Genomic DNA, 15,384 nt, shown 5'->3' with positions numbered 1-15,384 from the left:
CCTGAAACATTTGGCTAAAATGATCAATCACATCATCACAGTGTTTTCAAATAAATCTAAAATGTGTACAGTATAGTTGCAAAATGATCTTAAATGTGTCGTTAAAAGTCTTAAAATTTGCAAGAATTAATAAGAAAAAATATTCAAATCATTTAACACATGAGTGACATTTTTATTCTACAGTTCAATTTCAGTTTCTTCTTTGGTAACTTTCACTCAACAGTCTGACTTGATATCTGAAAGCACTGAGAGTAAAGAAACTCTAAGGAAAGGTTAATACAGACTTTCTTTTATTTTGCAAGACATCAAAGGATTTTTCCTGCATATATTAGTCATTTCAATCTGTCATCAGCCTCTGCAGTCATAAAATTCTCACATTATTACTTCCAATCTCCCTCTCTTCTCCGTCTCTGCCTCCCTGTCTGTCTTTGGCTTGAAAAAAAAAAAAAGAGAAAGTCTGGCAGGTGATTTAATTGGCTGCTCGCTTTCAGGGCCGCTGTGAGACAGTGGGAGCGTGACGTGGAGCCAGAGGCAGCGATTGGAGGGCAGACTGGAATAATAAGGGGAGGCTGGACCGGAGCAGACTGAAGCGTCCCAAAGAGCCTCCGGCCTCAGGTCTGACAACCCCCAAGAGTCAGCCGTGCGTTCTTCCTTCACCATGAATCCAGCAAGACCACATCGGCAGCAGTAAAACCTTTTTCCTGTCTTTTTGAGTGCTGATTGCTAATCTGTTAGCGCATGTAAACTCTGTGCGCAAGAAAGTCCTGAAATCTGGGAGAAACTGCGCGTAATTTCCTCAGTCTTTACTTCCTTCTGCCGCTTGGAGCCAAAAGCGGCCGGTATTTCTGGAGGTTTTCTGCTTTTAATTTTTTAGAGGGGAATATTTTTGCCTTTTGACACACCGACATGGAGTACACGTCATCCCCGAAGCCGCAGCTCTCATCCCGGGCCAATGCTTTCTCCATAGCCGCCCTGATGTCCAGCGGAAAGTCCAGCAAGGACAAGGAGGCGGAGGAGAACACCATCAAACCTCTGGGTAAGAGAGAAAGAAATCCAACTTTATTGTTTGAAAAATTGTTTGAGTTTGTTGAGGAAAATAATTACAGTTTAAGATTTTCTACAATGAAGCACCAAAATGTGAGAAAAGTTGGTGCTTTTATGTTTTTTTTGTGACGAAATCCTGAAATTACGATCAACTACCCTAAGCTTTTAAGCACTTCTGTTTATCCAAGGCGCCAATATTTACTGATGGGAAGAATAAAATACAAATTTTATTTTCTGAAAATACACAGGCATTAAATACATTATTAGGTAATTTTGTGCGACAAATGAAGTCTTCGGAATTTTCAAGAAGAAAATGTGTAAGTAGGGATATATTTTCCCTAAAAGTGATGTGAAGTTTTAACAGAAATCCGGTTTTTGTTCATTTATTAATTTTTTGTTCTTAGTGGACTTACTTATTGTAATATAATATAATATAATATAATATAATATAATATAATATAATATAATATAATATAATATAATATAATATAATATAATATAATATAATATCAATTTATATTATTGCTTTTCCAATTTTTGTTCAAACTGTGATAGATTCTAAAATATAAAATGTAAATTACGTTTTTCTGTTTGTTCGTTTATTTGTTTTAATTCAGTAGATTGTACATGGTTTTATTTTTGGAGTATGTTCAAGTTTAAAAACTCGTGTTATTGATATTTTCATCATTTTAGAATGGTTTGTATCTCTTGTTCTTACAAAATAATGTTAAAATAATATCAGGACGATCCTCACGGTTACTCTCCATTTCTCTTTCACGTTTACGCATCCACGTTTCTGATCAAACCAGAGCAATTTGTGGAGAAATCCTCCTGCAACCAGCAGGCTCTGGCTGACCTGTCATCCCTGGACGGGCACGGGGACTTCAGCGGGAGCGCGCCCGCGGTGTGCACGGAGCCCCTCATCCCCACCAATCCCGGCATCCCCAGCGAGGAGATGGCCAAAATCTCGTGCAGCCTGGAGACCAAAGAGCTGTGGGACAAATTCCACGAGCTCGGCACTGAAATGATCATCACCAAGTCTGGAAGGTAAACTGGATGCGCTGCTCTGTAATCACTCCGATCATATCGAACATCACAGAATACAAAATAAAATGAGGAAAAGAGGAATAATGACATAAATGTTTGTTTTTATATAAAGACAAAAATGCATGCGAAGCTCGAATTTTTCCTGAGACTGAGGAGGAATAAAACGCACAACAATATCGCTTACATGTTATCACCAATTGCCATTTTATTGGGTCACACGCAGGCTTAGTGTGTGACCCAATGCAAAATATTTAATTAACAATAAAAGTGCTGTCTGGAATTATGCTGTATTTGGAGGAAAAATGTCCTAAATTCTCTACATAATTAATGATGAAAGAGGGGATTTTTCTTTAAATGTAACATATTTCAAACAGCTAAGAAAATGTCACTAAATGCCACTATTATTCCTCCACATTTGGAATGTCTCGCCTTACATGAGAATCTAACATAGTTCTCATAATTTAATCGTAACATAATATTTGGTTGTAATTTTTTTCAGTCTTTCAAAAATCAGATTTCAGTTCTCTTACTGCTGTTTGTCCATCCTTTGTTTTATTTTGGTTGTTACTTGTTGCGTACTGCCTTCTGCGTCGTATTTCATGTTATTATCTTTTCTGGCGTAAGTATGTTCAATAATTTTTAAAATGTTACTTCCGCCGGAATTATACTGTTATTTGTGACTAAGTCGGAATAAAAAAAAAATACTAATTTAATATTAATTTTGTATGTTATTTTGTTTTAAGTAATATTTTATATTGCAAAGCGGTTTTTTTTTTTATTACTCTATTGTTAGCCCTCCCCCAATAAATAAATAAATAAATAATAAAAATAAGAATAATGTCACATACAGGCGGATGTTTCCTACCATCCGGGTCTCTTTTTCCGGAGTGGACCAGGATTCCAAGTACATCGTGCTGATGGATATTGTTCCGGTGGACAACAAGCGGTACCGCTACGCCTACCACCGTTCCTCCTGGTTGGTGGCCGGCAAAGCCGACCCCCCTCTGCCCGCCAGGTAAAGACCCCAACACGCTCCATCTTTCCAGGTGTCTTCAAGATTATTTTTGGAATAACTCGCAAAATGAAGTCACTTTTCTAGCTCTTTAAAATTGGTGAAGATGTAAAGATTTAAACAAATGTTATTTAAGTTAGTCTTAGAGGCGAATTGAACGTATCAATCTCAGCAAGTCTCAGTGAAATTTTTGATTGGGAAGTAATAATACTAATAATAGGATAATATTAATTTAACATATATTATCCGTAATATTACCTAATTATAAGTATATAAACAAATTAAAGTTGCTGTATTTATTTTTTTTATGCATCAAGGACGATTATCTGTGTAGTCTCCATGCAACAGCATACTTTCGGTACTTATCTATTATTTGTTCAGAAGACCAATAGCACTTATTGATCTTCCACCTTTATCGAAAAAATAGACGACAATTCAGCCATCTATTTTTTTAATGTAATTAACATGTAATTACATAGTAATATAAATTATTTCAAGCTCTGGATAATTATTCAGATTCTGGACACAGTCAGTTCTTTATGAAAAACAAAAAATCGTCAATATTTTCCCTAGGTAGTGCACACCTGGAAGTAAAGAGTGATGTGCTTAAACGGAGGTAATCGTGATATAATAAATCAAATTCGGCAAATTTTGAACAAAAACTATGCATCACATCATTTAAAAACGACTTTCTTTCTCCACGCTCGAAGAAATGACAGGATTTAGTCAGAAGTTTGCTAAGCGCCAATTAGAGTCAATCAAGATCCGCGCGTTGATTGGTCGTGGCGGCTGCGCTTCGAATGCCTCTCGGCCAATCAGATGTGAGATGTCGCGCTCTCCTCCGGCAGGTTGTACGTCCACCCGGACTCTCCGTTCACCGGAGAGCAGCTGATGAAGCAGATGGTTTCTTTCGAGAAGGTCAAACTGACGAACAACGAGCTGGACCAGCACGGACATGTGAGAGGAACTTTTATTTTCCACCGAAAATTACAACAAATAGGTTTTTATAGAGCCGTAAAATAATTAATATAGCAAACACAGCCTGACTTAGGTCTTATCGTTCAGACAAAACCATACAAATAGCTCCTAGAATGTACAAGGCACACAGATAAAACAAAGAAGTCAAGTACATGAACCCTCACGGAGTCATTCATGTCCAACATAAACAGAAAAAATATTTTTTAACTCCGTTTTATTTGACCACACTGTCTTAATATTTATATATTCCTGATTAAAGTAAAAATAAATAAATAATAAATTACCAGGTTTAAGACATTTATGACAGCGCAAATTAAGTCCACGCAACAATTAATTCATTTTGTTAGTTAATTTTAAATACGCTAAGCTGTATTTTTGTAACGATGTAATGTGTAGCTGATAGGATTATTTCATTTATTCCTTTGTTTCTCCTTTCCATTCTTTGTCTTCATATTATATTTTTATTTTATTTTACCAGGTAGGCCAGGAGTATACAGCTCCAGAGCCTTCAGTATGTCTCTCTTAAAGACTCCTAATAAATCTAAATCTGATCAAAAATGATAAAGAACCAGTCAATATTTCAGAATAAATATATAACAATAAATGCAGGATTTGAGTTTCAGTGGAATAGTTGCTCTAAATAACAGAACGGCCCTAAAAATACCAGAAGCACTGTTTGTCATTAGGTTGGAAACATGTGAATGAGTTTTATGAGGAGAAATATGGATCTGTGAACGGTAGTGGTTGCAAACTCTTAATTTTAACAATTTTGTCTAACACTTTACTGACCACAGATAATGTTTTAGAAAACCATAGCATGCCTCTTTGTCAAAGGTTCAAATTTCCTCTGTGTGGGAAACTTTAATTCAAATTGAAAGAAAACTGAGAATAAACACAAATTAACCAGCATCTTTACTGGGTTTTGTTTTAATTTCTGAAATCATCTTCTTACGTGATGTCAGGCAATGAGAACAATCATGTTTCAATCATGTTATTACTCGGTTTACGCTGAGCTGTAGTTTTATTCGTTTGTCATTTTTCTTTATTATGTCTTCATACATGTATAAGTATTAAGAGACGAAGGCCTTTCAGTTTGTCTGTTGTCCTGAGGAACAACAACAAATTAGCACAGAAGGCTGCCCTGCATCTGTTGAGGACCTGGAGGTCGTCCAGTTAGTGCTGGTGGGAGTGATTTACAGTGTAAACAGTAACGAAGGGTAATGTCCGGTGGTCCAGCATGTGAGACTGACTGATCGGCCATGTCAAGAACAGTTAACTCCAACCTCTCTGATGCAAAATAAGAAAACAATTGATAAATTTTTGAGTTTATTCTGTTGTTTGAGGTACAAAAAACCTTCTTTTCATTGTATCTTATTTTTCCTCTCTTTGTAGATCATCCTGAACTCTATGCACAAGTACCAGCCACGAGTTCACATCATTAAGAAGAAGGACCACACCGCTTCGCTGCTCAACCTCAAATCGGAGGAGTTTCGCACCTTCGTGTTTGTTGAGACGGTCTTCACCGCCGTCACAGCCTATCAGAACCAGCTAGTGAGTAAATTAAGTCAAGTCACGACTTTGTGTCTCTGCTTGTTGTCTTTCATCTGCACTGGATGTTCAGGAGCGTTTGAGTTCATCACAGAAACCTTATCAGGACAGGAGTTATGTATAAACAGGGATCAAAAGTGTGATCTGAACCAGAGGGTGGCAATTTTAAAGTGATAATCATAAATCCATATTTATTACTATCTCAACATTATATGATCCACAAAGTCACAATGAAGGACGACGGACATCAAACACACAAAGAGAACTGAGATGTTGCCAGATTTGTGTCCTGAAACATCTTTGTTTTTTTGGAAGAATCATTATAGTCTTACAGCCCCGTGCAGCATGAAGGTCCAGATTTTGAATCCCAACCTGGAATTTCTCTGCATGGAGTTTGCATGGGTTCTCTCTGGGTCCTCCAGATTCCTCCCACAGTCCAAAAACGAGACCGTGTGAGTGTGTGTGTGTGTGTGTGTGGGTGCGTGTGTGTGTGTGTGTGTGTGATTGTCTTGTGTTCATATCTGTTGGCAGTGAAAGACTTTTATTTGTGGCGCCCCCTGGTGAGCAGTTCGGGGTACTTGTTCTCAAAATTACCAGGCTCAAGATTTGTGTCTCATCTATTTATCAAGTGAAAATGATATTTGGAACCACAATAAATTATGGGAACATACTTTAAAATAATTAATAAATACGAGTTTATTTTGTTGTTTGCAGTATAAAAACTTGCTTTTCATTGTGTCTTTTTTTTTTTTGCCGTCCTTGCGCCTTGCAGATCATCCTGAACTCAATGTTTCCATTAAAGTATTGAAGCATACTTTAATGTGTCTATAATCTACAGTTTTTATTTTATTAAAGCGTTTTTGTAAACTATTCTTAATTTTCTGAATAAAACTAGCATTATACTGAGCAAAAAAGGTTTTAATTATATTATATATGATTAAAACCAGGAGAAGTAACTTTTATCTTTTATTATTATTATTATTATTATTATTATTATTATTATTATTATTATTATTATTATTATTATTTTATTTTTACAAAGAATTGTGTTCATTAAACATATTTTTAAGTTAAAGAGTAATTTATTTTACAGCAAGAAGATATGTCAATCTTTAATTTTTAGAAATTGCTGTCAAATATTGACTCTAGATTTGATAATGTAGCACTAAAAGAATTAAGTTTAGACATAAAATTACCTAATTAATTAACTTTAATTACAGAAGAATTGATTTGATCCTTCACAAAAGAGTGAGGAAAAAAAAAGTCTTTTGGAGCAGAGAAGAGAAAGAAGTGAGACGTGTCTCACTCGTTTTCTGCTGGTGTGTGTTTTTCCCAGATAACCAAGCTGAAGATCGACAGCAACCCGTTCGCCAAAGGTTTCAGGGATTCGTCGCGGCTGACGGACATGGAGAGGTACAGGGGATTCTGGGCCCAGCACTGTTTGTTGGCCTCTGATAAGACACAAGATTTTATTCATCAGGATCTTTCTTGTTTCTTTTACAATAAACTCATATTTCTCTTTACTGTGTTCCTTCACTTCACTCTTCTTCTAAATATTTAAAGCATCCTTTCCCTCTAGTGTTTCTGATCATCCAAATTTATACCATATTTTTCACTTTTTCCCCTCATCCATGTTCACTTCCTAGTTGAGGATTTTTGTTCTTCTTATCAAGTGATTTATTTATTCTGTTTTGTTTTCCATTTCTTTTTCATAATTGTAACTGCTCTATTGTCTTTTCCTCATTAAGATCGTCGTTCCTCTTTCCTTACAGCTCATAATGACCTGCTTTGACAGATGAGTTTGGTTTTTTTACCTTTTTCTTTTTAGCTTGAGTCATATAATAAAATTAAATGAAACAAAGAATTTTTATATGACTTATATACTTATTTACCAGAAACAATGCAGCTAAACATAGTGGACATAGAGTGCATATAATAGTTTCCTTAAAAGAAATATGGCAATTTAATAATTCAAAGCTAAAGTCCCTGGCTGGATTTGTAAAAATAAAAACGCTTTTACAATACAAGCACAGTAAAACCATATCAGCAATAAAAAAAGGTCTGCATCACGTGGAAATGTACACAATTGGATTTACACAAATAAGAAAAGTTTGAGCTAATTAAAACTGCGTGCAAACTTCTTTCAAATTCAAATGTTGGCTGGCTAAACGCTGTTATTAACAGATCTCTTAGTGGCTCTTCTGCAGACATTTTAATTTTTTAAAGATTAAACATAAGAAAACAAAAAGAAATCAATTAAACATTGAAATATCAATAACTTATCTTTTCTAATACATGACAATGATGCCAGTAAATTATGGATAAGTTAAATTACAGATAAGAGGCAATGATGCTTCTTATTGATGAGGTTAATCATTGGATTGTATTTTGACTTTGATATTGAAGGGTCCACTTATCCACATTCTTCTGAAATGAGCAAAGATCACAATTATAGCAAAGCTGCTCAGTGTGGAATGTAGCTGAAAATTTTTAAAACTTATTTGTTAGATATAATTTACATTAATCACAGACAAATGTGAGTTTTGGTGGCTTAGAAATTCAACTACTAACTTTGAATGAGTTGCTTGTTAAAGTTTTTCATTTAAAAATACTTGAAAAATGTATTTATAAAATCAAGTAATAGTTCATTTTAAATGAAGCACTGGGTCTTTTACTAAACAAATAGGGCTCTGGTGTTTTAGCACATTACTGCATTGTCTGCATAAAGCTGATATGTCACTGTTAAAATGAGAAACATAAGGTGAGTTAATAATTCATAAGATAGGTCACTTTTTAAACTAAACCCCGTTTCTCAACTCAAATTTCTACATTCTTTAGGTTTGTGCCAATGAAAGGCTTTTTTTAGTCAAAACATTGTTTTGTCCATCTTCACATTTCCTTCTGCATCTTGTTATCTTCCTCTGCTACTTTTCTTTTCCCTTATTTTAGTTTTCATCCCGGCAATACAATGCACAGAATTCCAAGAACGTGAGTTTCAGACAAACGCAGAAACTAAGAACTGCCGTGCCTCTGCGGATTTCAGCAGACGCAGCCAAAACACAAACTTCTCGTAATTCCCGATTCCGGCACTGTGGCCAAAATCAGCTGACAAAATCAAGCCATCTGCCCATTTCCCTCAATCAAAGATCCCAAACAGAGACCGCCGAACGCATCCAGACGACCCTTCCTCCCCCTTGTACTTCTCTGTCTTTCTCTTTGTGAGGGCTGTGAATTAGACCTGATCAATTGGTCTTCGGGAGCTGCAGAAATCACATTAGTCTGGAGTCGGCCACTGCACTAAAACACACTGTAATTCAATTGGCTGCAGTGACTGATTGAAACCAGCATGCCCCGCCTCCCCCCCCCGACTGCCATGCACTGTGGGAGTTTGCTTTGGCTTCTGCGCCGCGGGGGCCCAACACTGATAAAAACACACACATTTGTACTCCTCTGCTGACAGATATTGCACTTTCCTAACCTAATTGGAGGGTTTTGGGCTCCAGAGGGGTGGGGCAGAGGAGGGACGCTGCTAATGTGGACGCATTGGTCTGATCATGCACACACATGAACACACACCGCCTCCCCCAACGATATCTGTCACTGTGGCTTAGAAGTGCTCCCTGACAAGTCTCAAATGAGCTAATGCAGTTTGTGGGACTGTGAACACATACATGACACACATGTGCCTGAATCCACACACACCAGCTGACAAACAAAGTAAATACACAACCTAAACACACTCACAGCAACACAAGAGCTTATTTTACTGAGTGACGCCACATAAACAGTTCATTGGAAAAATATTCAGGCCTGTTGAGCTCTTTCATACACTGCAAAAAACACAAAATCTTACTAGTATTTTTGCTCTAGGTTCCAGTGAAAAAATGTTAGTAGCAAAACATTTTACAGTTTTACCTGAAATAAGATAAAAATAACTTGCAAATAACTTTTCAGCAAGACATAGGCACTTATTTTAAGTCAGTATTTCCTTAATATTGTTTAAAACCGGCAGATTTTGGACCATCAACATTTTCCCCCAGACGTTTGATTTTTTTCTAGCAAATTTTTTACTTTTAAAACTCAGAAAATTCCACAATTTCTTCAGAAAAATGTTGAGATTAATTTCAAAGTTTTTTTGGCAGAAAGTTACTCCTGGTTTTTTCTTCTTTTCTATCATCAATAGCCCTGACACGCCGTCATAGCTAGCTTACCGTGAGTTTTTATCATACCAAAAAAAGCTTGTTTTTATACTTTGGATAAAAACAGAAGTTCCATCTGATGATTGATGATTCATTGTCAAAACTTCAATATGTTGACAACTCTAATTAAAGATTTGATTTGATCCTGGATGTAATAAGATGAAAGTCCTGTAGGAAAAGGGAGGTCAGTGGGATAGGGAAGTGTTCTTGATCATTTATGCCACTTTTATTTTGCTTTATGTAGTGTCTTTATAATTTTTTATGACCAAATTAGAAAAAGAGGACAAAACTGACTCAGAAGTCACCGCCGTTAAAGCCCAACTCTGCAGATAAGAAAACTTTGCTAAATGATTTATTTCTCCTGTTATCTTTTTAAGGTTGTCATGGAAAATTTATCATACAATTTTGGCGGGAATTACAATCCTTCCGATTGCATTTATGTATTTTGTGTAGAAAAGGCCAGGGTCAGTGTGTGCTGAAATCAAAGCTAGATATGTCTGTGTAACTCTTTGACTCAGGAATCTAGCACTGGGTGTAAGCTACACACGTCACTGCTGGTGCAGAAATAAAACAAAAGAAACAAGGAGATTTACTTTGGGGCTCTCTCTTTGGCTTTTGCTGCAGGGAAAGTGTTGAGAATCTGATCCACAAGCACTCCTACGCCCGATCGCCGATCAGAACCTACGCTGGCGACGAGGAGAACCTGAGCGAGGACGGACACACCACACACACCAGAGGTGAGCGCTCTGAAAAGTTCATTATCTTCAGTAACTCATTTCACTGAGTGAAATATATATATATAATTACAGAGTGATGCTTTATTGTAAATTTTTTTTAAAGAAAAGCCTTTAATTTTTCTTTCTACTTTAATTATTTTGGCTTACAGATAATTAAAAATTTGGATATTGTGGAAAATATTACAGCATATTTATTGAAAATTGTGTGAAAGGAATATATGCACCAGCAACAGAGACCACTGTAGCCCCGACCAGATTGTCAAGCAAAATCTTCTCAAGAATTTGGGGAATCTTCGAGGGAGTTGACTGAGACCAGAGTCAGTGCATTAAAACCCTCGACGCTCAGACTAATCCATCGCATGGACTAGAAATCACATCTCAGAACCATGTTACCTGGGACCAGGAGAAAAGGAACTGGACAGCTGCTCAGTGGTCCAAAGACCTCTTTTCAGATGAAAGTAAAGTTTGCATTTCATTTGGAAAGAAGAGGAAGAGAGGAGTAGCACTGGTTTCAAGTTGAGTTGAGTTCAGTAGTATTTAGTTTTCATGGTCTGTAGTGATATGGGACTTCATGTCATCTCCTGGTTCTGGTTCTTTTTGCTTTCTGAAGTCTACAGTCGACTCAGCCATCTACCAGGAAATCTTACTGCTTTCCTCTGCAGACAAACTTTATGGAGATGCAATCCCAGTCAAGTCCAGCCCTGTTACCTAGCAACCCAAGCTGAGCTGCAAAATGTTTGGTCAGATGGTTTTACCACTGCATGTGCAGTACAGTGGATACTGAAAAAGACAAAAGAAAGTGTTTTGTTGTTGACTCACCATTCAGAAAGCACTTGCTGCATTCCAGTTGGTTGTGCAGCAGGCTACACTTCTGCTTTTCAAAGACATACTGTTATATGATTGCAGTTTTCACATGCAAGTGTAAACGTTGGGTTTGGGGATAGTTTTCAGCAGTAGCTTATTTAGGCATAAAGTGAGAAAAGACCAGAAAACACCTCAGTGTGAAAGGTTTTATTTCGCTCATAAACCGGTCCTAACCTTTCCCAGGAAGCAGAGTAGTTTACCTTTAACTAATCTGATCAGTGATTATCTCTACCTTTTCCTCCTGCAGGATCAGCGTTTACGGCCTCAGATAACCTCTCCCTGAGCTCCTGGGTTACCACCACCTCAGGCTTCTCGGGTTTCCAGCATCCTCAGACCCTGTCAGCCATGGGCACCGGAACCGCCTCCCTACCCCACCCCATCCAGGGATCCCTGCCCCCGTACAGCCGGCTAGGCATGCCGCTGACACCCAGCGCTCTGGCTGGAACCATGCAGGGCAGCGGGCCGTCCTTCCCTTCCTTCCACATGCCCCGCTACCACCACTACTTCCAGCAGGGGCCCTACGCTGCCATCCAGGGACTCCGCCACTCCTCCACAGTCATGACGCCCTTCGTATGACTTCACAGAGCAGAGGGCCAGAAATCAGTCTGACCTTTGAAAGGGTGCCGACCATTAATCCTCATCACTCCTCCTCTGGCTTGCACCTGTCCCTCTGGTTGTAAATAATTCACCTGCAGCGAGTGGGGTGACATGAAGAGGAACCCGCACGCTGAACTGAGGCAGACTGTGCTCCTCTCTCAGGATCTGACTCCTAAGAACAGCTCCGATGTAGGAAAAGACTGACAACTTCATTGCAAAGCAAATGCAAGACTAAAATATGTGCATGCATGTTTTATTTCAGCCCTCGAATACAAAGTACAGTTTTAAAATGTTTTTAAAATGGCAGCAAAACCCCGCAGGGTGTGATTCCTACAAATGACAGAAGGTGGGTGGATGGAACGAGCAGCCATCTTTGCTCCTCTGTGTTAGGAGAGACAGCCATATGTACAGTTCAGAATAACAACGACACACTCTGGAATCCACTTACTCAGAGGTTTCTCACTGTAAATTATTTAAAAAAAAAGAATACTAGAACGCATGCTGACTGCAGTAGACACACACATTGCTTAACTTTGTATGTTTTAACATGGAATGAAGGACTTCACGTGTAAAAGAGCTAAATGTTTTTGTTTTAAAGGCTTGGTGACAGCAGGAATTACAACCTTGCTTTTAACCAAGGCTGTGAGAACAGACTGCATCATCAAAGCTGGCAACTTACTGTTTCACCAAGGTTTGTATTTTAGACATATTACACATCATCTGGCGAAGGATGAGACGAATTTGTCAAAACTGTTTTTGCTTTCAGTACAAAATGGTTCAAAATCATTTCAAGGAGATTCCAGAGAAAGTGCAGATGTTTGAGTTTTCTCCCACTGTCTGGAGGATAATCAGCACTAACCCTCTCTGACCTGTTGCTGCACCCTGCTGGTCAGCTTGCTGAAGGATGGCTACCATACATCTCAGCCATTCTTACAAAAAAGGAAATAAAAATGAAGTGTCACCCACCACACTTATTAAGCTAATGCTGTTTTAAACCACTTAGCAGCAAACTGCAGGTTCTACACAAGCAAATAGCTCCAATAATTAGATTTTTAATTTGTCATAAATATCGTGAAATTGTAATAGGTCATCATACCACGAGAATCGATGTCTGGCTCATGTCTACTTCACACCACTCGCATAAAATATAATTAATGATGGCAACAAAGATGAAACTCACACCTTATTTCAAAAACCTTCCTCTACAACCAAGCTGAGAAAGAATATGAGAACGTATTTCATCCTCCTACGGTGCACTTGCAGAGCTCAGAGTCTAGGCCAAATGAATTAAATCAAAAAAGTAAATTGCATCTGATCTTAATGCTCCTACAGTCTTCTTAAGAAGGAAACATTTAAAAGTTGCTTCCAGGCAAGCAGTCAGAAGTAATAATAAAAACATACAAGAAGAAAAACAGAAACATCAACTGGTAGAAATGGACTCGACTTAAGAGTGGAGAGACCTAGACGACCAAATGTAATCGTTTAAATTGGGTCAAACTTTACAGAGATTTGGTAAAGGTCTCTGTAACCTTCAGGTGGGGTGTAGTAAACTAAAACTACCTGCAGGTGATATGCAGCAGGTTGAGTTGATTCAACGTTTACACCTTGAAATAATAACTCTGTGTCCTGATTTAAAAGCAGAGGGAGAGGAGAAATGTGGAAGCATGAAGAGCTGACATGTAACTCACTGTTGTGGTCATTTATTTAAAAAAAAAATAAAAATAAAAAACAGAGAGAGAGACCAGACTTGCAAATCTGTCCTGGTAATACACCAAAAATATTCATGAATATTTAGATTTTTAGTCCATGCAGGTTTTCGTTCCCACTTGCAAAAGGCTGAAATGATGCGGCAACAATTACCAATGTTGATTTAGCTTTCTGCTTTTTGTGAAAATAATGAAAGGTGTTACTTCTAACAATAGTTTGTTGCTGCATGAAGATCAGATTTTTCTGAAATGTTTCAAAAGAGCCAGGCAAACAAATGCTGCAAACAGGTTGGAATGACCTCTGCAAACTTTTCACATCCACAAGCCGATTAAGAAGGTTTGATTCGATCTTCTTGGTTTGCAGAAAACTTTCTTTCTCAAAGACGTTTTTATCTGATGTCCAGCTTGAACTGAGTTTTACCGTGTTTTTTTCCAACGTACACGTGAATACCTTTGGGTTTTGATTTTTTTTTTTTTATTATTGAAGATAACCTTTTTTGTTTTTTCTTAATGTTTTGTCTAGCATAATCTGACCCCGATAAGTTTTTGTTTTACTGATTTTTAAGTGCAATATATTTATTTTGATCTGTGGAAAGAATCTGTAATGTGCTGTATCACATTTAAAGTTATTTGTAAACCATGAGAAATATATATATATGAATCACAATCAAAACAGTTCCTGTTTTTTTTTCCTCCCTTTTTTTCCTAGATGAAAATAAAATAAAATAATTAGTGAAGAAATGCTATTGAGTATTTTGAAAAATCAACTTACTGAAAACATTTCAATGAGGAAAGTTTCTTAAGCGGAAACATAAAAGGCACTGAAAATGACATATTGGGCTTTGTGATTACATCCTACAATAATATCTTTTGGCCTAAATATTTGAAGAAATTAAAAGAAAAACCAGCAAAACATCAGATTGAGGATTTTATAGCTGCTAGCATGAGCACAATTTAAGCTTCCAGTACGTTTTAGTTCTGCAATTCAGGAATGTCTCTTAGTGTAAAAAAAAAGACAAATGAAATAAAAACTTCTTTTAAAAAAATCCAATATTATGATCTTAAGCCTTTAAATAAAATGTTAATTACAAGAAGCAATAATTCATCAAATTAAACAGTAAAATGGTGGGGTAATTACATAGATTACATTCATTTTTGGTCCATTTCGATGTCTAAACTAGAAAAGAACATTTTAAAAGGCACCATTTAGGCATTTACCATTTGCCAGGAGCATTTTAACACAAAAATAAAACTCAAAAGTCTTTCAGAATTATATAATTTGTTAGTTTTGGTGCCATGAATATTATTTTATTCATCAGAGCCAGCGACTCTATTAGACTGGACAGAATCATCAGGAAAGCTGGCTCTGTACTGGGACTAAGGCTGGAGTCCCTGGAAACTGTGGTGGAGAGGAGGACACTGAGGAAGGTTCTGTCTGTCATGGACAATAAACAGCACCTTCTCCACCACATAGTGGACAGACAGAGGAGCACCTTCTCACATAGACTCGTCCAGCTCCGCTGTCTTAGGGACAGATACAGGAAATCCTTCCTGCCACATGCCATCTCATTGTACAATAAAAGCTAAATCATTGCTCTGCACTAATCAGCCCAATTTTGAAACAACTGCACTGTGGCACACTTGCTGTACAT

General features: G+C 37.3%; 1 protein-coding gene across 3 annotated transcripts; it reads left to right on the top strand.

Moving 5' to 3' along the window:
• The first annotated feature begins 578 nt into the window (after window positions 1–578).
• tbx20 (T-box transcription factor 20) lies at window positions 579–14,658 on the top strand. Of its 3 annotated transcripts, none has more exons than XM_044116273.1 (8): window positions 580–1,036; window positions 1,854–2,091; window positions 2,942–3,106; window positions 3,952–4,060; window positions 5,474–5,632; window positions 6,966–7,042; window positions 10,453–10,565; window positions 11,677–14,658. In XM_044116273.1, the coding sequence occupies exons 1-8, from the start codon at window positions 907–909 to the stop codon at window positions 12,003–12,005; spliced, it is 1,320 nt and encodes a 439-aa protein (XP_043972208.1). In that variant the 5' UTR covers window positions 580–906; the 3' UTR covers window positions 12,006–14,658. The 3 variants fall into 3 exon arrangements, with proteins under 3 accessions (XP_043972210.1, XP_043972208.1, XP_043972207.1); XM_044116272.1 differs by having other exon boundaries at window positions 10,450–10,565; XM_044116275.1 differs by lacking the exons at window positions 10,453–10,565; window positions 11,677–14,658 and adding an exon at window positions 7,378–10,441 and having other exon boundaries at window positions 579–1,036.
• Window positions 14,659–15,384: the final 726 nt, after the last annotated feature.

The sequence above is a fragment of the Gambusia affinis genome, linkage group LG05 (genome assembly GCF_019740435.1).
Source record: "Gambusia affinis linkage group LG05, SWU_Gaff_1.0, whole genome shotgun sequence".
Taxonomy (NCBI): Eukaryota; Metazoa; Chordata; class Actinopteri; order Cyprinodontiformes; family Poeciliidae; genus Gambusia; species Gambusia affinis.
This window is presented reverse-complemented; position numbering and strand designations above follow the sequence as displayed.

What these genes read in the sequence shown, in the direction of transcription:
- tbx20 (XM_044116272.1), top strand. Translation starts at nt 907, where the DNA reads ATGGAGTACACGTCATCCCCGAAGCCGCAGCTCTCATCCCGGGCCAAT. An exon ending in AGCTGGACCAGCACGGACAT is followed by an intron (nt 4,061 to 5,473) that starts GTGAGAGGAACT and finishes CTCTCTTTGTAG; the next exon opens with ATCATCCTGAACTCTATGCA. An exon ending in CGGCTGACGGACATGGAGAG is followed by an intron (nt 7,043 to 10,449) that starts GTACAGGGGATT and finishes TGGCTTTTGCTG; the next exon opens with CAGGGAAAGTGTTGAGAATC.